The sequence below is a fragment of the Sardina pilchardus genome, chromosome 11 (genome assembly GCF_963854185.1).
Source record: "Sardina pilchardus chromosome 11, fSarPil1.1, whole genome shotgun sequence".
NCBI lineage: Eukaryota > Metazoa > Chordata > Actinopteri > Clupeiformes > Clupeidae > Sardina > Sardina pilchardus.
Window position 1 is genome coordinate 31,081,410 of NC_085004.1, and position 25,011 is coordinate 31,106,420.

At 47.4% G+C, this 25,011-nt stretch overlaps 1 protein-coding gene across 6 annotated transcripts; it reads right to left on the bottom strand.

Annotated features, from left to right (window-relative positions):
• Positions 1 to 424: 424 nt before the first annotated feature.
• On the bottom strand, positions 425 to 25,011 carry dhx38 (DEAH (Asp-Glu-Ala-His) box polypeptide 38). Of its 6 annotated transcripts, none has more exons than XM_062548680.1 (27): positions 24,955 to 25,011; positions 24,004 to 24,427; positions 23,022 to 23,212; positions 22,577 to 22,747; positions 22,112 to 22,274; positions 21,812 to 21,930; positions 21,323 to 21,399; positions 20,780 to 20,935; positions 20,301 to 20,462; positions 18,872 to 18,979; positions 18,308 to 18,426; positions 17,860 to 17,997; positions 17,409 to 17,595; positions 16,184 to 16,369; positions 15,572 to 15,712; positions 15,095 to 15,205; positions 14,461 to 14,577; positions 14,222 to 14,329; positions 13,986 to 14,098; positions 10,263 to 10,471; positions 8,382 to 8,536; positions 7,983 to 8,138; positions 7,203 to 7,337; positions 6,895 to 7,020; positions 5,989 to 6,084; positions 5,220 to 5,341; positions 425 to 1,761 (listed from the first exon to the last, which is right to left on the bottom strand). In XM_062548680.1, exons 2-27 carry the CDS (start codon positions 24,309 to 24,311, stop codon positions 1,680 to 1,682), a joined length of 3,756 nt encoding a protein of 1,251 aa, XP_062404664.1. In that variant the 5' UTR covers positions 24,312 to 24,427; positions 24,955 to 25,011; the 3' UTR covers positions 425 to 1,679. The 6 variants fall into 6 exon arrangements, 5 of the variants coding, with proteins under 5 accessions (XP_062404664.1, XP_062404666.1, XP_062404662.1 ...); XM_062548682.1 differs by having other exon boundaries at positions 23,028 to 23,212; positions 24,862 to 24,994; XM_062548678.1 differs by having other exon boundaries at positions 24,862 to 24,994.

Consider the following 25,011-nt stretch of genomic DNA (forward strand, 5'->3'; position numbering starts at 1 on the left):
TGTCTTGTGTTTGCATACGAGTTAGACCCAGGGGGTGCTGGGGGAAGAGGGGAATTAATTAAAACACAGGTCTATCCTTTCAGCAGCACCAGTAATGAGCAAGTGCAGCGCCATGAATGCTTATGTATTCAAATGGAGTTGGTTTAGTGGACCCAGTGTTCTTCAAGAGCAGGGTAAAGACCAGGGCTGCCGGGGAGAGGAGACGCTGCTGGGATAATGGGAGGCTGAAAATGTTGTGTTGAATAATATCAACCTTGGAAAGGAAAGTTCATCACGTCCATGTGCTGACCAGAACAGCCCCATGACAAAACAAAATGGCATTCAAATATGTAATGGACTCCGTATGCTTAGGCTCCGAAGAAAATTGTGTGAAACAGTGTGCACACACATCCACACACTCAGTAAATGAAGCAAGACAGTCTAATTACAAAAGAATTATTTAATATCATTTCCAAAAACTGCACAAATAATGAGGTGCACTCAGCACACCATGGCAGATAAACATTGACTATGATGACCGACTGTGAAGGAGGATCAGAGGGGCTTAGGGCTTAAAAACAACCTGCACTGAAGAAGACACAAAGCGCTAGAAAAGAAGTGAAGTGAAGAAGCACAGAAGGATGGAGAGGAAGCCGGAACGGGAAGCCCATCACCTCCAACCCTGTCTGTACGGCTCTCCTGTTTCCAGTGAGTCAGGACAGGGGCGTGGAGAGCCACAGCAGCGGCCCCTTCCCAGAGACGGGGAGGCCTGACAGGAAGCTGAGGAGGGCACCGGCCTCACGCTGGGCGCTAAATCAGAGCCGCCACGTTTCCAAGACAACACCTACGCCTGGTACACCCTACACAACGCAGATCCTTAATGTGAGAACAAACAGCACACACCATCTACAGCGGGTCTGAGATGGAGGTTCTTTTGTTGTTGTTGTTGTTGTTGTTGTTGTTGTTGATGATGATGATGTTCCATGGGTTCTGTTTATTTCAGAACACAGAGACCCAGTGTGTGTCATTCTGAGGTGATACAAAATGTTTCAAGACAAAGAAACATAAACATGTTTTTCCATGAGATCTCTTTAAGTTAGGTTCCTAACATGATGAAATGTTCCGGTAATGCCAGGTAGACAAAGGGACATCTCTTTTTATTCCACTGACAATAAAAAAAACTCCTACAATAACAGATGGATAAATTCTCACAACTCATAAAATCTAATATAATCCAAAATGACAATCCTAATAATGGATTGCCTAAAAACAAGAAGAAGAAAAACACACAAAATTTGCACAACCACCTCCACACTACACTGGTAAGGCTAAACATTAAGTATCTTTTTTTGACAATGATTTGGTTGTTGTGATTGAACTCAGGATGTGTTGGTCTAAAAGAATACAGTGAATAATAAAACAGCCATTTCAGGGGCTCTATTCTGGCTGCACAGAGGACGATCACTCAGCCAGGCTCTGAAGGGCTGGGCTCACCGCCTCAACATCTTTTACCTTATACAAGTGTGCCTACTGCTGGCCAAACTGGGGAACTGCAAGGCTTTTACCGTTCCCCGTGTCTGACCGAGCCCTGGCTCTTGGCTCACCGCACAGAGCACATTCAGAGAGAGTTTGCGTAAAAACTGGATTTCAGGTGGGGAAGGTGTCGTGTTTGGTTTGGTCCGTTCCGTGTCTGTCAGAGGTCAGAGGCCGAAGCGTGACGGGGTGCGTCTGGGGGTCGAGGGCACTTCCTCTCGTCTACCAGGGGTGCAGATCTGGGGTGACCTGGGAATAGCACAAGAGAACACGGACACCATTAGTTCACCATCTTTAAAATGGGCTGAAATAATGCAAGACTAATGTACACACTTGAGACATCCTCTTCCTCAATGGCCTCTGAGTAACACCGGGAATGTGTTCTTCAGAGTCAGTCAACACACAGATGATTAAAATCATTACTTGCAACCAGACAGGAGTTCAAGAATCTTACTTTGATCGCATCATTACAAAATATATCATTATAAAAAATATCTTCAGTCTAAACCTCTATTCTCTCTCACTTTCTCACTGGACGTGTCGATTGTTTCTCTCTCCTAGCGCTCAATCTACTACAACTACACAATGACCTCATTGACTAATGAGAGATCAATTTCTGACACAGTTTCTATCAGCATCAGAGTGCTTATTTTTCACCCACTCAATCCTGCCCTGGGTCATTAAAAACAGGGTTCCGTTCTTTTTCCCCAGTATCATAGAAGTACACATATTGAGTGTGTGGTAAAGCTGTTTTGTGAATGAAATGTGATTAAAGCCGGAGCGAAAGGAACGGAGTCAGACAGCACAGACAGAGAGAAAGAAAGAGAGAGAGAGAGAGAGAGAGAGAGAAAGAAAGAGAGAGAGATGGAAAGGGGTGAGAAGTGTTCAAAGTGAGGACAGAGGAGAATAAAAAGGACAGTCCGTCTCTCGGAGGGCCGCTGTGGAGCGCGGCATGACAGCGCAATCTATCATCTTTAATTACAGCCGCTACCCAGCAGTCCCCCTCCGCACGCTCCGCAATTACACCCATCAGGCCGTGACCTCGGCACCGGCAACACCAGCACCCCCACCACCGACCCCCCCCCCCACACACACACACACACACACGTCACCCCAGCAGCCACCAGGTGAATTCGTACATCCAGCCTCGAGACGTGCCAGCATCTCCTGCTTTGTCATCCTCTCACGATCAATGTGCTTTCACTCTCGGTCCCTCCAGACGGGTGGGGGAAGGGGGGTGCCCTAAACTGAGGGAGAAGCTTGTAGTCCGTCTGTCTCCATTCAGTGGTGCTGAATTGAACTCCATGCAAAGGAGATGATGTTGTTGTTGTTGTTTGCGGTGTCTGCAGACTGGTAGTGGAGCAGGGCAGGACAGGACAGGACAGGGGACAGGGGCCAGGGCCGGACGGCCGGCGAGCACAAAGACAGCACTGACCCGGGCCTCACTCTCTCCAAGTCCTCCTCCAAAAGCACTCGAGAGCATGCAGCCGCGGGAGAGGGGCTCAGATCACAGAGGAGCAGAGAGTGGGAGTGGGGGGCAAATGTGTGTGTGGGGGGGGGGGGGGGGAGGAGCTCAGGGGGTGCACTCAGCGAGATTAAAGCCAAATTCAGGGTAATATGCCGCCCGGCTCCTAGTACCCTGTGAAGTTTGGGAGGCAGAGAGGAAGCCGTTTTTGGAGTGGTTCGTCCGCATGTGTGTGTGCATGTGTGTGTGTGTGTGTGGGGAAGGGGGGTTACGGGGTTCTCCTTTTCAACCGCCAGGTGTGTGCCGGGACTCGTGCAGATTGCGATAATGGAACAACAATAAAGAGATTGTGGTAATGGAACTACAATACAGGCTCTCTCCTCTCTACTTCCAGTGTACACAGCTCCCCGTTCCCATTGATCAGGCAAATGGACAACTCTCAGGCAGCCCAAAGAAACCACGAGAGCCCATTCTCCGCATCCTCAGAGCCCTTTCACAGCACGGTGACCCTGGCAATTCTTGTTGTTGTGCTATTCTCCTTCTCCTGAGAGGCCAAATGACAACGCAGCACCACTTCATATTTATGCAGATGGAAAAAAAAAATCCACTTTGGCTTGTGTTGTTCCCATTGGCACAGAAACACACAGAACTCTTAAGACGCTGCTCAGTTGCTTTTACCCACATTCAATGCCATGGAAGTGATCCTCACTTAATAAGCAGCAGATGTAGATGAGTTTTTAAGCCAGTGAGTGAGAGTGAGAGTGAGAGTGAGAGTGAGAGAGAGAGAGAGAGAGAGAGAGAGAGAGAGAGAGAGAGAGAGAGAGAGAGAGAGAGAGAGAGAGAGAGAGAGAGAGAGAGAGAGGGGAGGCACCAAAGCCGCCATTGAGCCACTGAAGGAGCTCACCTTAATTAGCGTCTGGAAATCAGGCCCATGAGTGGCAATCTCCTCGCCTTTCATATGATTACGGCCAAGATCCGCCAGACACCCACACAAAGGCCCCCGCTTGGAGATAAACACTCTGATTAATTAATAAAGCGTTCGTTTGTTGGGAGTGAAACTCAACTTCCTCCTTTGTGACTCCTGACAGATGTGTGCAAAATTAATTTGGGGGTGGCGTGGTGGTGGTGGTGGAGTTTGTCAGAAAATGAAGGGCCCGGTCCATCTCTCTCTCCCTCTCTCCCTCTCTCTCCCTCTCTCCCTCCCTCCCGTCTCTCTCTCCCTTACACTCTGTCTCGGATGTGGCCCGGTGAAAATTGCTACAGTAATGGGGGTCAGCCAGGAGTCAATATTATTTCTGTTCCCCTCATGTGGAGACAAGAGGTGAGAGAAGCTCATCAAGAAGACAAAGAGAAGCACGGGCGAGAGGGGGAATGAGAGAGAGAGAGGAGGGCTGGAAAAAGATAGAGGTGAGAATGAATCGAGCAGGCGAATATGGATGACAGAGGATGCTCAAATGCTTGAGTGAAGGGTACCTTTTCCTCAGCTGACAAAGCTCATATCGGCGTTAACATGCAGAACTTGGGTCACAAATACTCTGGCGTCATTAGGCGTGTTATTTTTTTTAAGGCGCACGGCAAAATGGCTACTTGTGTCTTTATTTATGTGTGACCATAGTCCAGTTTCCAGCCATTTAGTTCTGAGGACGGGCGTTCTCAGGTTCATTACCACCCCGGCACGACCAGGAAGGTGAATAATCACTTCGGTGCCCCCTGGGAGAGCAATTAGGCTCCATTTTCACCGTGCCACGTCTCAAACGCAGCAATTAGGCCCAGCATCCCACCCACTGCAGGCCTACTGTGTTAAAACGCCAGACTTGGGCGGCCAGTGAGGGCTCTTGGTAAACAAGCGTGGCGTTAAGCCAGCCAAGCAGAAAGGGCCACTACACGGGCTCTGCCCCTGCACTCCTCATCTGGGCCCACCGGCGGCCATTAGGGGAAAGGGCGGCTCTCTCTCAGCACAGCACAACACTCCGCTAGGGTTAATTACAGCCACACTATGCAGCTCACACACACGCTGGTAATGGACTAGGCATGGGGGTGGTGTGGGTGTGTGTGTGTGTGTGGGGTGGGGGGGGGGCTGTGTGGACATTGTTTGTGCATGCTGTCTTTGAGTATGCAAGTCAGCATGCTTGACTGGGTTTGTTTGTGTACAATATTGTATGCCACAGTGAATGCCCATGCCTTTATGTGTGTGTGTGCGTGTGTGTGTGTGTGTGTGTGTGTGTGTGTTGAGAATGTGTACCTGATGCTCCCTATGTTGTTCTTCCTGTCCTGCTCCTCCTTACGGGCGTTGATCTGCTGCTGGGCCAGAGACATCTCCTCCTCCATGTTGGTGATCTCTTCCTTGGCCCGCCGACGGTTCTCCTACACACACACACACACACACACACACACACACACACACACACACACACACACACACACACACACCCCAAAGAAGAGAGCACAAGGGAAGAGAAGGAGGTTAGAATTGAAGATGTACCTCTTAAAGTGAGATGGTTTGTATTCAGACTACGATTACAATGTTACATGAAAGGTTGATGTACTTCTGGGTGGATAACTCTAGCAAAGCCCCATTGAATATATACTATTCTACTTATCTGATGAAAAAATATACATTGTTGATATATTGTACAGAGAAACATGACCTTATATTTAGAAAAATGTACACTTGCATGTACAGTATATATACCATTTTATCTGTAAACTTCATTTACCTAGTACCCACCATGCATTCTCTAGGTTGATGGTTAGATTGCAAGGAATTGATGCCTTGCAATGTGATTAGAGATATGTCGTCTGTCTGTATAACAATTTACTAATGACCACAGAGGACACCATCTGATTCTGATGGGCATCCCGACCAGAGCAGGTCTCCACATAGTTTTGCTTCATATTACTCCACAATATTTGCCAGAGGTGCCGCGTGTGTGTGTGTGTGTGTGTATGCATGTGTTTAAGAGAGGGCAAGATGATGAAAGAGAGAGAGAGTGTTTGTGTGTGTTCTGTACCTGTCTGCTCTTGCCGGCGTGTTTGATGCTGTAGAACATGGGCCCCAGTTCAGCCAGCCACTCACCGTCCACTGCAGTCACACACTGCATGTACTCCTGAACACACAAACCAAAAGAGTGTGATATTAAACACACATAGCAATTAACCAGTCATTCACCTGTGACAACAAAGACAGAAAATCTGATCATTTCACACGTATGCATGGCACACAAATCTGACACTACAAGCTCACAGAAAAAGATTTCTACGTTTCTAAAAAAAATGTGTACATTTCCCATTTGTTCATCCAAAAACATGAAACATTGAACAATCCATCATTTAAAAAAAATCTGACTCTGCGGAAAAACCCTGGCACAGTCCGAGAGCCCTTCTGAACAATATCAGCTGTGCTGGACAGGCCCATTGGATTACACTCGGCCCTAAACACACAGTGAGTCCAGAGGTCACAGCTCTGTAGGAGGAGAGAGTGGCATCGGTGGTGTACAGTAGATGGTGTTGCTGGATAAATGAGCCATCAAAAGTAGAGGATGGTGTAACAGCAGCAGGCAGGGAACACAATACAGGCTGCTCCCAGAGTGGTAGATAAAACAGAGTGGCGACACTCCCATAGACCTCCATAGGAAAAAATGGCAGCGCTTTTTCCAGGCTATTTCCTCGTTATGGGGCTTTTGGAACTGTTTACAGCCAATCTCTTGGTCAGTCGTCAATGAGTTAATTGATTACACCTTCCAGCATCAGAAGTACATCCCACCCTCCTGCGATTCAGCCATTCAGCACAGGTTTTTTTGGAACTATTGATCGTGGCGGCAACATCAAAGAGTGTCGCAACTCTCTCTTTCTATGGCTCTGGCTGCTCCGCTCCTAACGAGGACGTGATGGAGGAGAGGCCAGTGAGAGCACTGTACCTTAGTGGTCATGACCAGCTCGTGGTAGGTGATGTAGTCCGGCGTGTAGCCCATCCCGAACAGAGAGCTGGTGGGGTGCAGGTGGCACGGCATGCCCGTCCTCACGTTCACATACTCGCCTATACCCTGCAAACACACACACACACACACATTTAGCGTTGATTCACCTTCCAAGACTTTAATGGAAACTGTTAAAGGAAACCCTTCCAGAACCCTGACAGATCCCACAATAGTGCAGTAAAGGTGTGCAGAATAACCGATTCCCCATTCTAAAGCATCCGTCTCCTGTGTGTGTGTTGGTGGAGTACCTTGAGTTTGGCGGCCTGGTGGAAATAGGCAGCACAGATGCACTTCCTGATGATGTCCCAGTCTGAGCCGCAGGACACCATGTTCATCCTCTGCTGGACCATGATGTCCTTCAGCTGGGCGCGCACCTCACGCACCTGAAACACACACACACACACACACACACGTTAACTTATATCACAGTATTTTTGAGCAATGAAGTGCTCTCTTAGCCCTGATCATGTGGCTGATGGGGCAAATGCTAAGCCCCTATTCACCACAGACAGTAAAGGAAATGGACACAGTCACCCATACGACTTCAATAGACTTCAAAGTGAAGCCAATTTGAACCGGTTTCCTGTTGGACTACACCTGACGAGGAGCAGCTTTGGTCGAGACGTTGGGTCAATAAATCACTTTCACTCGGGTGCAGCAGCAACAGTGTGCGGGTACTTTTTCATTTATTCGGTTTCCATTTTACCCTGCACCTGTAAAAAGTTGGATGTGCTTGCACTCTGCAACTTTGGACTACTGAAGTGTCACACAACCTCAGTGTCAGTCGAGTGACAAAAACGACGTAACGTAAGCAACTTTCTGAGTGTGTGCCTACCCCTTCATATTCTCAGGACTTAAAGCTTGGAACGTTTCTGTCTGAAGTGAAAGCCGTGACATATATTGACCTATTTTCAAATCTAAAACCTGGCCCACATCAGAATGTTGGCGTAGTGCCTGAGAACTTTAAGCCCTGTATTCGGCCTGCTGATCTGCGTACTGAGGAGATCTGGTGACTGTTGTGCAGGTACCTTGCGCATGGCCTTGGTGTGGATGAAGTGCTCGTTGCACCAGACGCTGGAGTAGTTGTTGTTCTTCCACTGCAGGTAAACGTTGAGGTACGTCAGGTGATCGCTCTCAGGCACCGCAAACTTCTCTCTCACCTGGTCGCTCTCCTCCTCTCGGCCCTGAAGGACAAACAGCAGTCATAAGTCTTCCATCATAAAAAATAAGGCTCCATAGCCCTTCCCAAAATGAGGGAGATTGAGCAGATGCTTCTACCCAAAACATCAGAGATGTTGCAAGCTGGGTCTCGGAACCAGGTCAATCATTTGTCAGGTGGCGACCACATTTGGCCCCCTTACCTGTTTCATATTTATTGAGTTGGTGGCTTGGGACATGCTAGTGCTGAGGGCTTAGTGGCGGCGTACCTTTGGCCTGTAGAAGATGGCTGGCACCGACAGCATGGACACGATGATGAGGATGTCGGCGCTGCAGCCCATGTCGCAGGACACGATGAGCATCTTGGACAGGGCCGGGTCCAGCGGGAACTCCACCATGAGGCGGCCCGTGGGCGTCAGGGAACCTGAGCAGAGGGCAGGGAGGGCACAGGTCAGCCAGGTCATTACGATTTTCAGATCGTAACAGTTTACTATGCAGCTTCAGGTGTTTTTGGTGACTGTAGAGCTCTCCCTAGAATTGCAATATATTTATATTTTACTCTGACGTTGTAAATAGCCTAGTTCCTGTGGCTTGTTCCCTTGAGGAGGTGAATGATTCACAATAGGTAAAAAACTCTCCAAACTCCAATGTCCAAAGAGCTATATCTACTGACAAGCCAATGTCTCACGATTACCACGAGATGTCTTCGGGCCGCAGTTCTTGAAGTTGCGTGGCTGGTTGTCTTGTTAGCGACTTGCTAAGGCTATGCTGTATGGCTATGCCAGGTGAGTGATTCTCCTATTACAAGTTCGTTTACCCTCAAATTGGCTTCGTACAGGTCATGTTAAGGTGAAAATCCTGCAGCTCTAACTGGCCCAGCCCACGGCCGAGTTCAACATTTTAAGCCCTGTAGAGTAGCTGGTGTCTGCTGCTGCTGGATAACTGAGCCATCAAAGTAGAGGATGGTGTAACAGCAGCAGGCAGGGAACACAATACAGACCTCTCGGCTCCTAACGAGGATGTGGCTGATAATGGGGGGGGGGAATAGCTGAGCGTCTCGGGAGCGGGACTTTGATCAAGCCCTGAGCAGCTCAGACATGGCAGCATTTAGGTGGGATTAGCAGTGGCCAGGAGAGGAGCGGAGAGGAGAGCAGAGCAGAGCAGCCGGCCAGCTGACAGCTTCTTCAGGACAGGCCGAGTCTGACGCAATCCCCTGCTCTCGCCGCCGCCGCCGGTTCACTCTAGCCGCTGCTCTCGGACTCAACACTGGCACTCAGGTGGGAGTAGAACGTCAGGTTTCATGACCCAGGGCAAATTAATCAGAATAGTACCGGCAATAGTAGTTCTGCTATTATGGTTTCGTTTTTAGGGGGAGGGAGAGAGGAGTTATCACTAATGCAATTTCACAATTTCAAAATGGTAGGCCAACTTCCTCTTCACACTGAAAGGCAGGCATTGAACCATATCTTAGCAGCAGACCCACAAAAAGCATCAAAAAGCATTTGAGTCATTTGAATATTTCTGTTTCCAAATGACCTGACCTCTACTTTGCTACTTCGAGTCACTTCCATATATTTTTGCCACATCAGTGACTTATAACTACAAGTTGTACTCCAGACACGCAAATGTGTCTGACTGCCTAAAACAGCCCTGAAGCTCCTGCAATAGAGTGATTTCCCGCATATAAGCCGCATTGTGTATAAGCCGCAGGACAGTGTTTCATGCAAGTCAAAAGAAACAAAACCATATTAGCACCATATTAACTGCCCCCCTGTATTAACCTCATAGCTGAAGAAATGTAGCTAAATCAATGTATAAGCCGCGGCTAATAGTCGGGAAATTACAGTAAAGGCAGTTCACTGCTCTGGGTTACTGTGTGTTCACGGGACATTACGGTGGAGTGGAGCCTGTGGTCACTGTTGGCCCACCTGTGTTGTCCAGCACGCCCAGGATCAATGTATAAGCCGCGGCTACTAGTCGGGCTAATATTACGGTGGAGGTGAGCCTGTGGTCACTGTTGGCCCACCTGTGTTGTCCAGCGCGCCCAGGATCCAGAGCTGGTACATGGAGTTGAGCATGTTGTCCTACCTGTGTTGTCCAGGGCGCCCAGGATCCAGAGCTGGTACATGGAGTTGAGCATGTTGTCCTACCTGTGTTGTCCAGCGCGCCCAGGATCCAGAGCTGGTACATGGAGTTGAGCATGTTGTCCTCGGGCGGCGGGTCCATGAAGTGGAAGAGCAGCAGGTCCTGCACGCCCAGAGACTTGAGCAGCAGCACCACGTTGGCCAGGTTGGTGCGCTGGATCTCCGGGATGGTGGTGGTCAACATCTCGTTCTTGTACGCGCTCTGAGTGTAGAGCCTGGAGAGGGGGGGAGACATGAAGAGGAACAGAACAAAACCGTGAGATTGGGGGTGCTGTGGCGCAGCAGGCTACAGCGCCCGTACCATTTACGGGTCCGAGTGCCCATAGGGACCCGGGTTCGAATCCGGCCTGCGGTCATGTCCCGATCCCACCCCATCTCTCTCTCCCACTTGTTTCCTGTCTACCACTTCACTGTCCTGTACTAATAAAGGCAAAAAGCCAAAAAAATATACTTAAAAAAAAAAAAAAAAAAAAAAAGCATGAGATTCAGAGGGAGTAGGGGAGAGTTGGGGGGAGGGGGGGTGTAGAGGATGACCCAGACAGGATAAGGTGAAGCTGGGTTCAGTATAACAAAAAATCCATTTCTTAAGGGGAAAAAAAGATCAAGCATACCTAGTTAGATCAAGCTGCAGCTCAGTGTGCTTATTGCAGTGGGTGCCTGTAGTCTGCCCCACACCTCCCAAAAACATGCCCAGTATGTGGTCTGTGCATACGCGTCTGAGTAACGCCCCTGAGCACACGTGTGTGGGGGTGTGAGTGTGTGTTTGTGTGTGTGTCTGTGTGTGTGTCTGTGTGGGTGAGTGTGTGTGTGTGTGTGCATGTGTGCGGGTGAGTGGGCGAGTGGGGGTGTGTGTGTTGTGAGTGTGTGTGTGTGTGTGTGTGTGTGTGTGTGTGTGTGTGTGTGTGTGTGTGTGTGTGTGTGTGGGTGAGGGTGTGTGTGTTGTGAGTGTGGCATGACTCCCCTATCCCATTCACGAGTGCACCCCTCGCTTTTGCAAAAAGGCCACCGCCGAGACCCCTGGACAATGAACACGATTTCCAAATGGTGTTGTTGTGCGCTGGTTAAACCCCTAGCTAGTGATTAAGTCGTGCGCTGGGTGCTGCGCTGGGGAGATAGGTCTGAGGCGAGAGCGGCTGTCTGTCGGTGTAGCCACTCCTCGTTACTGGATAAGCCCTCTGAAGTCTGGCCCATTATTCTAAAGAGGGGCTCTGCGGGGGGAGCGTATGTATATGAGCCGGGCTCCGGTCCCTGCTGTCGCTCGCCATTGAAGTCGCTGGTGTAGTCACGGCTTGAGGTGGGTGTTTTTAGGGCTGCGTATTCTTCTACAGAAAGTCACACACCCACAGACACACAGACACACTTACACTTACTCACACACACACACACACACACACACACACACACAGAAAGCTCCCCACAGCCTTAGTTCTTCTCAAAGCTCGTCTCCCGAACAGAAATTGATTCTTCACAGATGCTAGGAGCTGAAGGTGCCAAGATGGGAGCTCGTCTCTAATCTGAAGAGTGAAGAGTTCTTTCATGATGCTTCCAGACACATTTACATGGAAGCAAAACAAACACAGGCTTCTGGGTCTGGGTGTTTGTGTATGTGTGTGTGTGTGTGTGTGTGTGCGTGTGCGTTTGATAGACAGACAGGGGTATCTGTGCACCTTCCCTGGCATGCGGATTAGAGAAGAGGGTCAGCGGCAGCCCTGGCGGGCCGGATGCCTTTGTGGCCCATTCTGCCTGCTGTAAACAGACTTAAACGCCGTGAAATCCTCTGGAGATTACCATCCCGACGCGCCCCCACTCCCAGGCCGCCCGCCCGCCCGCCCGCCGCACACAGGGATGCTGGGGGAGGGTGCGGCTGAGACGAGGACGGGGGGGTGGATGGTGGGTGGGGGGGGGGGGTTTGTTTGGGGGTGCTGCAGGGGTCGGCGCGTGATGATCGTGCCGAATGTCGGCGATGCGGATCGGCGCCAGGATGAAAGGATCCCTCAAGCGCGCCGACGAGCTTCAATAAACAACCCCGATTCAAGCACAGAGGCCCATTCAAGACTTTGTAGATAGGCTTATTTACATGCACACACAACAAACACACACACACACACACACACACACACACACACACACACACCAAATGTCTACTGGCCCATCTTTCTGAGACTTCTCAAATCAGTTATGAGAGGATGCTGAGAGGCCAAGAGGAACACGGTGAGCTCATCAGTGAGCTCGGCACTCCATTTGGACAGGACTGATAGGGTCAGGGGAACGGAGCCGTGAAGGACTCCTCTACCAGACCAACAGGACAGACACACACACACACACACACACACACACACACACACACACACACACACACGGTCTTGCCTGGGAGGGAACTGACTGAGGCATGAGGAGGGGGGGGGTGGTGAGGTCTGGGCTTGTCCATAACGAGCTCCTTTAATCAGCGCGGCCATTGTGTGTGGGGGCACTCGGCCGGCTGGAGAGCGGCAGCACAGAGAGAGAGAGAGAGTGGCCCTAATCACACTGACCACGTGCTGGGACAGGAGCGGGTAATGGTGTCAGTCCGGGAGAGATGGACACTGTATATGGGAGTGTGTGTGTTTGAGAGAGAGCGACTGAGTGTGTGAGTGTGTGTGCGTGCATGTGTGTGTGTGTTTGAGAGAGAGCGACTGAGTGTATGTGTGTGTGCGTGCGTGCATGTGTGTGTGTGTGTGTGTGTGTGTCTCTCGTACAGGAAGGAACACAGTGTACCACCGATGTGGCAAGAGATTGCATGTGTCATTAGGAGGCTAAAATTACACAGAGGCCCAGGTAACAATGAGCCCCCCCGGACAGCACCTCTTCATATGTGCCGGGGGAACGAGAGGGAGTCCTCAAGATCACAGGCCTAATGACTGGATCATAATGTGGCATAATTCCACACAGAATCACCCTCTTTACCGCCTCAAAATCACACAAAGACCTGGAGCTTCTAATGACACACGTCACCGTTACACAAAGTTGTCCCCTCTTGTTCCACAGAGGAGTAGAGGCAAGTCCAGGAGAAACAGCACAGGCCTGAAGTTTGCATCCATACATCCAGATGACCTGCTCAGAGTGCGCATTACGTACTGCAAGTGATCAGATCTGATCTGCTTTACAGTCTGTCTAAGAAATGCAGTTATCTTGCAGGTTCATGGAAGGACTAAGGCTGTATACTCATACATACTTTTGTTTACATATGAGGGGAAGTGCGAGAATTAGATAGATCTGATCCATTTTCTTCAGTATCTCTAAACACACTCTCCTTTACGGTCATTGTGAAATGCAGTGGCCAGCTACAGCACATCAACATCAGCAAGCTACATTCTGTGAGAGACGGCACCTAAAGCATTAATCAGTAGCAGTAATCAAAACAGGTTCGGTGTTTGTGAATGGACTGTGCACCAAAATGACCCCCAAAACAACATTGAAGTTAAAAATGGAGAGCAAACAGCTCAAATGAATTACAAACCTCCTTGACAACCCACTCTAACAAGGGCACACGTCACACAAGCCAAGAAATGATCCTGGCAGGTTCTAAACACCCTGTAGCAGTAAAGAGTGATTCTTTAACCACTGTGGAGTGGAATGGAGATGTAGCCAAGCACCCATTTGCTATAACTGAAGTCAAATTTGGAATTTATGGCTGACCGACCCTAATCTACACAGACATCTGGCTCTCGGTCAGTTGGCGAGGGCCTTTACCTGTAGCATTGTCCTGGCCCTGTCCTCCCAGCTCTGCCAGCGCGCTGGTTGGCATTGGCCTGGCTGATGGGGTACACCTGCAAGGCGTCCATGCCAATGCGAGGGTTGAACACCTGGGCAAGACAAACAGAAACATGACATCAAGCTTTTCTAGTGAGCTTTCTGGCTGGCTCAGACGACTGTCTGGGAAGAGGGGGAGAACAACCCTCTGCTGGGCTAATAGCTGAAGCCGGTACCTTGAGTTTACAGTATCCAGCGTCCACCACGAACATGATCCCGTCCACGGTCAGCGACGTCTCGGCGATGTTGGTGGCCACGATGCACTTCCTCACACCGTCTGGGGCCTAGTGATGAAAACAGTAAACACAACAACACAATGAGGATCAATCAATTCCATGACCTATCAATCACACGCCATCAACTTGCTGTCACCAATCACTCGTATGCGGTAGCAAACTAGTGGAGCAGGGAGAACCTTCTGGAAGATCTTGGCCTGCAGGTCGGAGGGCAGCTGGGAGTAGATGGGCAGCACGGCCAGCTGGGGTGCGTTTTCCAGCTCCTCCAGACGCTCCACAATCTGATCCGACGTCACCTGTGGGGGACAGAAGAAGCTGGACAGGTTAGTAGCAATACTGACAGGAAACGCTGAATTAAGATAAAATAAGTGCACTTAATATCGCATGCAATAACTGATTATAGTAGACACCTTCATTCAACAACAAAAATATATAGTATAGGCACAGTTACAAAATATGAAGCACAGGCAAGCAGTGGTGAAGATATTCCCTTTGCTTAGAGTTGCTTGAACTTTCAATTGAGTTACTGGACCACCAACAGAGCCATGCAACATTAGGCGGAGACCTGCTGTTCGGAGTTCAGATTGCGGTTGCCGCCGCACAGCCTGACCTTCCTCTCTGATCTTTACATATGCACACCCGAGAGTCTGACTCCACAGCTCATTTCCAGACAACTTCCAATCTCATTTACTCAACAGGATCTATTTATGACACTGCCTGCTATCTGAAAACCCAGCAGGTCTCCAGCCCTCTTCTGCCACCATATCTCCAACCTTTCGATCGGTCTCCAGAGCCTTTGAAGTCGAGACTCACCTCGATGTCCTCCTGGCCGGGCATGAAGATGAGGATGTCCCCCCCCATCCCACTCAGGTGGATCTGCAGCGCCTGCTTCACCGCCGCCTCCACATAGTCCTCCTGCGGAGTCTGAGGGGCACAACACGCAGGTTACTACCGTCATTTCCCCACTATTACCCGCCACTTAATACATTGATTATGCGAAATGTCTTACGCTATGAGGTTAATACAGAGGGGCAGTTAATATGGTGCTAATATGGTTGTGTTTCTTTTAACTTGCATAAAACACTGTCCTGCGGCTTATACACAATGCGGCTTATATGCAGGAAATGACTGTAGTCACACATTACCAGCTTTCTTACAATTGCCAAGTGAGCTACACAGAGGGAAATGCTACGTATAGACAGCATACAGTACAGGCAGTATAAAATATAAAGACAGTGTGTATTCTATGCAATATACAGATGAAGTACATTCATTGTACATGAAATGTACCTTGCTGAACAGGATGTCCACCGGGAATGTTCTTCCTGGAATGTGGAATATGGGAACATTCCCGAAGAATGCTGCAAATTTGTCGGAGTCCATGGTGGCCGAGGTGACGATAAGCTTCAGGTCAGACCTCCGAGCCACGATCTGGAAAAACAGAAGAAAGGAGAGCAATTCAAACTATTTCATCCAGAACTAAATATTATTCATTGAAAAAAATAATTTTCAATCAATTTCAGCATTTCCAGGTCACCTGAAAATAAAGTCCAACACTCCCACCCAGTGGCTAGAGTTATAAAGGCCCCCGCAACTAAAAATGATTTTCTTAGTCAATTAACCTGCAGATTATGTTCTCAATTAATTGAAGTCTTGCTTAATCGATATTGAAGAAGACATGTTTGATTAGTGTTTCCCAAAACTCAAAAAGATGATGTCCTCAATTGCCTTGTTTTTTTAGTTTAAGAAGCTGAGGTACTTTCTTTATAAATGGCAGAGACCGACTAACTGATCTGTCCATTTGATAGTCGATACCTAATTAATTAATTATCTGTTGCAGCTATAGTTTAAATTTGTTCAAAAAAAAGTACTTAAAAGTGTGACATGACTGTGGGGGCGGACCTCTCTGAGCAGGCCGAAGAGCACGTCGGTGTTGAGCGAGCGCTCGTGGGCTTCGTCCATGATGACGGCGCTGTAGTGGTCCAGGTCCGACTCGCGCAGCGACTCCCTCAGCAGGATCCCGTCCGTCATGTACTTGATCACCGTCTTCTCCGACGTGCAGTCCTCAAACCGGATGGCGTAACCCACCTGTCGGACAACAGAGAGATTACGGGAGATTATACCACAGCTTGGCCCACAGATCGGACGAGATGCCATCCCCACTCAGACTCTTCACCGTAAGTAATCACTCCACATTTTGCACCAAACTGTTCAGCATGAACATTCCATTCATTCAAAGCGAATAAGCAGTGATTTCATGATGTCACCTTTGACAGAGTCAATGAGTGAGTATATGGGGACCATGGAGCAGGGTGAGTGTCCTGATTATCGTGTAACAGGAGGACAAGCTAATACACTAATTGCGCATATGGTTCCCCTCTTTCAATTTAACTGCCGTCAATTTAACTATTTTGGAGGAGAGAGGATGAATAAACGGAAATCAAAATGAAAGAAAACCAAATCTGATGTCCTTAAACTTGATTTGTAGGTGGAGCTCTTGTATGAAAGCAAAACAGTTATGGTTCAGCCATAGGCACGAGGCTGGAGGCAAAGTACCACCTTCCTTGACCAACCCCACTCTCACTTGTGCCATGCTGCTGAATTATGTGCCCTTGATAATTGTTTTTGAATAATTCAATCAAACCATTATTCAAATTCAAATTAAATGTATTCTGGTCACCAGAGAAGTGTACTACCTATGAGGCCAGTTTACAGTGTGTTGAGTTTATCATTATTATAATTATCTTCTTTTTTTTTTTTTTTTAAATAGTATTCTCAGCAATCAAACCAAGATCTATATTCCTTCAGGTAAAAAGCATGCATTGTCACGGTTATTTCCCTCTTAAACAAACAGTATCTCGTTGGCTCTGTGAAATATCAGTGTGACTCAGCTTTAACTTTTGGTGTAATGCAAAACATATCCATAAGGTGTCAGTATTACCAAGCACATAACCTTTGCAAATAATGGGGAAACCACAGGAGACACTTAGAGATGAAAGTCCCAATCTTCCAGCTAATGAAGGTTTTATTTTACTAATCAAATGTCGAATTAGAATCTAATAAATGTAGGCTAGAGAAAACAAGTTCAAAAGAAAACAAATGAAAGGGCCCAAAGTGTCGTGCTCACCTCGGCGCCGAGGTTGGAGCCGATCTCCTCGCTGACTCTCTTGGCCACGCTCATGGCGGCCACTCTGCGGGGCTGCGTGCAGCCCACCATGCCGTAGCCCGTGTAGCCGTCCTCGTGCAGGTACTGGGTCAACTGTGTGGTCTTCCCACTGCCCGTCTCCCCCACCACGATCACAATGTTATTGTCCCTGCAAAACAACCCTTTAGTCGTCTAGAGAAGTCCACCAAACAACAGTGACCATAACAATTACATGAGCCGACCAAAAAGCTTATTATTATTACTTACTACTATTTTATACATCTCACACACACATATGCATCGGGAGGAACCCATTGCCCAATTAAGGCCAATCATGTCTAGTATACAATCATGTCCAAGTATACTGTTCGTGTTAAGGAAAAAGGGTCTCCATGCTGTGCGACTGGGTGCAACCCTGGCTGAGGAGTTGTACCTAATGATGTTGAGGAGCTCCTGCCTCACAGCGAAGATGGGCAGGTACTGCCTCTGCTCCAGCAGGGTCTTCTTCTTGGCAAACTCGCTGCTGGCCTCGCTCTTGTCCTTCATGTGGTCGGCAAACTTCTGCTCCGTCCTGGCGTGACAGGGGGATAAGGCACACAGCGTGTTACAGAGTGGCTACCGACATAACCGTAATATCCCGACTATTAGCCGCAGCTTATACATTGATTTTGTAATATTTCTTCAGCTATGACGTTAATACATAGGGGGCGTTAATATGGTGTTAATATGGTTTTGTTTCTTTTAACTTGCATAAAACACTGACCTGCGGCTTATACACAATGCGTCTTATATGCGGGAAATTACTGTAACCGGACAGTGTGGGGTTAACTGAGGGCTTTTCCTCAAATGTGTGGTGAGATGTGTGCCGTTTGGGGAGTCACCTGTAGTCCACTTTGCCGTCCTCCCCTGTGGCAGGCTTGGCTTCTCCATCTTCGGTCTTCTTCACACCCATGATGTCACCCAGCTTGGTACCCGCCAGCTCCCAGTGCTTGTGCTGAGCCTGTGGCAGACGGTTACAACATACATAAATAAATAAATAACCATCACACTTATTTCACACACAGTATTCAAAAAGGTAAAAAATCACCGCTCATCCGTGTGAGGTGCAGGATTAAGAGTGACTAGATATCTAAGAGAACAATCCGCACACTACAAGTCTTTGTGAAAATAGCTTTACTGATAGCTAGCTTTCGGTCGTTAGACCTTCTTCAGGCAGAGTGAATCATACAGACAACAGTATTCAACAACGACGACATGGAGGCCATTTGTAAAAATGTATGTAATAGTATATAGTAATAGCAATATAAGTAAGAAGTATCTAAAAAATGTGGCCATAGATAATAGATATACTGTATATGTGTAACACCTTGGCCTTTGGCCATCCTTGAAATGAAGGCTCCATGCCCCCTGGGTCCTAAAGAGCTTAGTATTAAAGAGCTGCATACCTTCTTGCGCTCCTTCTGCTCCCGGTGCTTTCGCACCAGCTGACTGCCCTTGCGAGAGATGATGGCCATGTCGGACGTAGCGTCCCTCACGGGGATGACCGGCTCGGGCTGAGGGCAAAAACACACAGCAGAGTTTAGGACGGGCTCAGACACATGGCTCAGAGTTGAAAAGTTTAAAGCGTTCATTCCAAGATTGTTTTTAAATGAGTGAACTCTTGAGATGTCCAGGGCTCATAAAGTCCTGTCATGTCATTTAATTAACCCCTGGCACAAATGAGGCTCATGGGAGAGCCAGACAAGCTGAACAAAGTTGTGTCTTTCAGAGGGTCTAAACGTACACTGAGCGGAGGCCAAATGTTACGGAGGGTCAAGACATGATAGAATGGATGTCTTCTCCACTGTGGTGAATCTCAGTGTGGCACTCGACAATCAAGTCCAACGTTTACCCAGGTTGCCGACTTTGAAGTCAACCCTTGTCCTGTGATGTAAACTGGAACATTGTGTGGATTGTCTGCCAACAGACTGAGCCCAGCATACTTTCAGTCCCTCCACAATAGACTCAACCTCTGAACAATGCATTCATTAACTAATCTAAAGAAACTAGACTAGTCCGGCAACTGCAGACCTTCGTAAATTGGACAAGTAATTTCAGTTCTGTGAGCAGACAGACACACACACACACACACATACATTCACAGCTGGATGGACAGACACACAGGCAGACAGGCCCAATTACCATACCCGTCCTCACCCCCTATCAGAGACAAGAGTCATTCAATGCCTCTGGATGGAGATGGAGGGAGAGGGAGAGAGAGAGAGAGAGAGAGAGAGAGAAATAGGGGATTGGGGTTTGGCCCTGAGGGAGGATGTGTCAATCATCAGGAGTTTCTTCTCAGGTCCCCCTGGCTAGAGAAGGGATGCCTCTGGAGCCTCATTAAGAGTCATTACTCTCCTTAGTTTGTGTTTAGTTCCACATTACCCACAACTAGAGTCAAATCTGGAGCGTATGGGACTAAAAGTTCCTGCTGTTGCGGAGCTGCAGCAACTACGAAGCCACAAAAATGGACGGGAGTGAAAAAGTCATTAAAACACAAACAAGTGGAACGATAACTTCAGGGTGTCTAGGGTTTGTATAATGATTTGCAACACTTCAATCAGACGCAATCCCATATGTCACAGCAGACGGAATGCTCTGGGTTCCAGCTTCTTCCTTAATTAGGCCCAAGAGGACAACCGCAACACTGTGTTTGGCAGGCTGCAGGCAAAACAAGCTGGCATGAAGGCAACACTCTGGACTTCGGACTCAAGCCCTCCTGTCTGTCAAGATATGCATTAACTATTTGACCTGCAGTAAACTCCTTGTTTTGAAATGGTCAAACCAGTGGTTTAGCCCCTGTGTGCAGTGCCAGTGGTCACTATGCCATCTCACCTGTTTGGTGAAGACGATCCTGCCGTCCAGGAAGGGTGGCACCAGGTTGTGGACGAGCAGGTGGACCTTAGTGGCGTTGTCCTCCTCGAAGTCCTCGTCCACCTCCAGCCTCTGGACCACACCGCTGGTCAGCATGCGGTTGGTCTCCCAGCGCTCGTTATCCTGCATGGGTCAGGCAACAACACAGATTCGCACAGGTGAGCTTACAGCTTACACAGCTCCAGGCTGGCAAACCTAGACCGAGGACTACATGCTGAAACCGTCAAACCACCATCAATTCAAAGTGGGTCAATACAAAAGTTCTGGACTTACAACCAGCAAATCCAAAATCCATACCATACAATCATCACAGCTCATTAGGCAAGAAAGCCTCAGTGTTGTTATTGAAAAGATGACAGATGGGGGGAAATGGCATTTTAATACAGAGACGTGTGTAAGTGCGCTGGGAGGTTGGGAAGTGAGTGTTTGGCCGTACGTACCTCGTTAATTTGACGTCTCTGCGCAGAGATGCGCTTCTGGGTCTGCTTCTGCAGGATCTGCTCGCGCTTCTTCACGTACTCCTCGGAGCTGGAGGCCAGCGGGTTGTGGAACTCGTCATAGCCCTCATCCATCATGTACCAATCCCTGTCCGCTTGCTGTCAACCGGCAAGCAGCCACACGTTAGCAATTATTAGAAGATGGCAGACAACATCCCTAACACTGCAGAACTGTAAATACTGAAGCCAAAAAGAACCATATTTGTGCTTAACAGATAATAGATTTTGCACATTAGCTATTGGTAAGTACAGAACTACCTAATTATTACATGTAAGTAATCACAGTTCCACCAATACATTGATAGATAGATAGATAGATAGATCGATAGATCGATAGATAGATAGATAGATAGATAGATAGATAGATAGATACTTTATTGATCCCCAAGGGGAAATTCAAGGTCCCAGCAGCTTCAGACTGCTTGAGGAGTGTTAATAAAACCCTAGAAGCGGTGTCTTGAGGGAGGGTGTCTACTGTCTACTTACCCTCTGGTCCTCCTCCCACTGTTCCTTCTCATTCTCAGTGTCAAATGCGATGCCATCTTCTCCGTCCTCTTTCTTTCCTGTAGCAGAACAACACAGCAGAGGTTAACAAATCTACATTCACTACATTCATTTCTCACTTGAGTGCATCACTTCAAACGCAGTACTAACATCAGGTCAGATTGAAGTAATACATATATAACTACTAATGTCAATAGATGTACAGTACATCAAATAAGTTGAATGTTTCTAAATAAGCTTGATGTCATCAGATCCAACAGATAATTAGTGGAGCCTTGAAGCCAGAGGGAGCGTCTCAAGTCCTTACGCTAGGACTTTGGACTAGACTTTGACAGGATTTGAGAACAATTCTTGGACTAGACTTTGACAGGATTTGAGAACAATTCTTGAAAGATCGTAGTCTTTTGAGTAAAACTCAAAATCCAAATCCTCTGATGTACAGTATGGGTAACATAAGAACACATGCTTGACCTTTTCCTTTGGAGAGGCGTGGGGTGGAGCCCAGATGCTTCCTGTCGCTAGCCCATTCGTTGTACTTGTACGAGGGCGTTGGCAGAGGAGTGTCGTCAGGGTAACGATTCCTCACTGACCTGCAAGCAGAAGGAGCAGCAATAACAGTTTATTATTTTATTTACCAATAACCATTTTTGCCATTTGATGGTATTCATTTTTACCCAAAACATTTAACCAAGTGATAAAACAAAAAAACATATCGGTATGCTGATATTTTTTAATCCTGAGAGGAAGTGGGGTCAGGTATCCATGTCATACCGGTCTCTCCTCTCACTCTCGGAGCCGGAGCGATGGCTGCGCTCGGATCGGTCTGAATCCCGATGAGAGGGAGCGGGAGAGGGACTTTCCCAGTGGGAACGCCGGTTGCTGCCGTACCCAGAGTCATCCTCATCCCAGCTGGAGCGAGAGGGCGTGGTAGCATCTGTGCAGAGAACATGCTCGGTCAATTAGAGCCATTACATATACGGAAAACCTTTCATTCAGCAAATCTGATTTCCATAATTCAACTGCAAAACTTGAATTATCATAATAACATATCATAAACATCATAAACATACAAACTGACAGTCAACCAATTTATCTACTCAAATGTTTTCTTTTTTGCTAATGACCAGATACACGTGAGATGTATTGCTTTTTGCCTATAACCAAAGTCAAGAGAAGGATGTGTAAACCAAAGTCAAGAGAAGGATGCGTAAACCAAAGCGGACTGTGTTGACCGACCTCTGGGTCTGTTTCGGGGGCTGGCCGGCTCGTCCTTGCGGCTGCCGCGACTGATGCTGTTCTCGGACCATCCCTCTCTGTGCGAGCGCTCGCTCCTCACACTGCCCTCCCTCTGGGAGCGCTCACTCCGCTCCCCAGGGCCCTCGAAGCGGCTGCCGCGGCTACGCTCACCTGACATACCAACAAGACAAGAGGTTAGCATGGCACGAGCTATTTGACAAACTGTCACGGAGCACACACAACATACTGAAAAGTACATTGATTCCGTCAAAAGATGAAAACAACACTTCACTTACCGGTAGTGACAATATTTATAGACAATATTTAGCCAGTGTGATTTTAAGTAACAATCGTTAGATTGACATTACACAAATAAATGCACATTCATACTCCTAAATCTTGAAGAGCATCCAAAAGCATTGGGTCACATGCAGCTAGGACTTACTCTTACTCTTCCTGTCTCTGTCGCGGTCTCTGTCTCTGTCTCCACCCCTGTCCCTCTGCTTGTCCTCCTTAGAGGAGGCGAATACGCCGTGTTCCCGTCGATCCTTTTCCCTTTGCTGGTGTCTACGGCGGAACTCCTCACTGACCCCACCTGGATTGGACGGCGTCTCTGAACCAGTAACACGGTATTTCCTGTGTCAAATAAGGCAGAAAACAGAAATGAGTAAACATGGCAAAAATCAAGGACATGTAAAGATTTATGTTACCATACATGCTGGCTGGATATTGGACCTATTAGCCTACTATAAAACATATTTTACATTCTACATCCCCTAAAAGGTTTTTTATTTCGGCTATTTGGGTTTGAATGGTGTAGCATAGATACATTTATATTAATTCAAAATGTAATCCCTTAAATCACTGGTTCTCAAACTGTGGTACGGGTGTACCACTGGTGGTACGCAGACTCTGTTGTGGTACTCTGGGAGTCTCCAAGATGTTTTATTTCATGAAGACAGAATAATTTTTAATCTTTCTTGAAAACAAATCAAAACAATGGAAAACAATATGTACACTGTAAAACATATTTAAACTAGCCTACACTGCTGTATTTTAATGCTGGTCATAATGGTGGTACTTGGAGAGTCAATTGTTCTCTGAGGTGGTACTCATTTTGAAAAGTTTTAGAACGACTGCCTTAAATGTACCCGTGTAACTGTATTCTCAATACCACCCACTTATACAGTAACTGTATCTAAATGCAGTTATTTCTGTATTATACATCTGAGATATACAGATCACTAGTAGAATATTTTGTTGCATTGTTTCCATTGTATGAGTGTGGAAGCAGCATTAAACCAACAAAGGACACTTCATGTGGTCTCCCAATTTGTAATAAGTCCTTTTTATCAGACTTTTGACACACTCAAATCAACATTCAGCTTTAAGAAACATGACAGACAAAGAGGTAGAACTTTACCTACCGCTCATTTTTTCCACTCATATCACCCTTCTGTTCTTCCTCATCATCAGATCCAGAGTCACTCTTACTCTCTTCCCAGTCCTTATACGATGACACTTTCGACTTTTTCACACTCTGTTCGGCTTCAGCCTCTTGCCGTTCTTTTCGCTTCTGTGCCGCCAACAGGTCCAGGCCCAGCAGCGAGGTGCGTGGTGCAGGCGCACGGAACACATGCTGCTCGGAAGCAGCGTTCTTCTTCTTCACTATCAAACCTCCCACCTGCTCATCCGGATCACTGCCTTCTAAACGGTGCAAAGATAGATCTTCCATTTTTTGGCCAGGTGAACGAATGAAGTCGGAGATTTGTGTTGACGTACTACAAACCCAGGTAAACCATCTTGAGGAAGTATCCTGGTCCACAAGAATATTGACAGCTTGATGTTAACCTGTGTAGAATAAAAGAGGTAAAGTTTAATGGTAACGTAATGTTACGATATAATAAAAAAAAAGGTTCAAGATTCGTGCGTACTTTAATCCTGAGCAAATGTAGCAGAATTATTATGAAATAACCTATACTTTAATAGTTCATCACTCAGGAGTAGGCTATTGTGAAACCTCCGTGTATACGAAACTGATCAAGCGAGTTCACGTTAGAAAAGGTCCTATGGCATGTAATTTTAGATGCACTGGTTAGATGTGTTTATGTTATCTTAAGTTAGCAATTACGAAACGTTACTTGGTATTTGGGAACTAAACGTTAACTACCTGATATCACTCCGATAGCTTGCTTGCTAGTTATTATGCTAAGAAAACTAGCATGTTGGCTTCGGAACGAGAGATGAATCATTCGTATTTATATAAATATTGAGTTATAACTCACTGAAAACAATACGCCATATATCAATGTATTCCGAGTGTAGTGATCATCAGGACTGAAAATGACTAAATGTTTGCGTTTGAACGACAAAATTACGTTTCCTTGCAGTGATGGAAGTCGCCATTACAATCCCACAATTCCCTTTGTTATGTT

What these genes read in the sequence shown, in the direction of transcription:
- dhx38 (XM_062548680.1), bottom strand. Translation starts at nt 24,311, where the DNA reads ATGGAAGATCTATCTTTGCACCGTTTAGAAGGCAGTGATCCGGATGAG. An exon ending in CAGAGACAGGAAGAGTAAGA is followed by an intron (nt 22,748 to 23,021) that starts GTAAGTCCTAGC and finishes TTGGTATGTCAG; the next exon opens with GTGAGCGTAGCCGCGGCAGC. An exon ending in GCTCCAACCTCGGCGCCGAG is followed by an intron (nt 16,370 to 17,408) that starts GTGAGCACGACA and finishes GTTGTCCGACAG; the next exon opens with GTGGGTTACGCCATCCGGTT.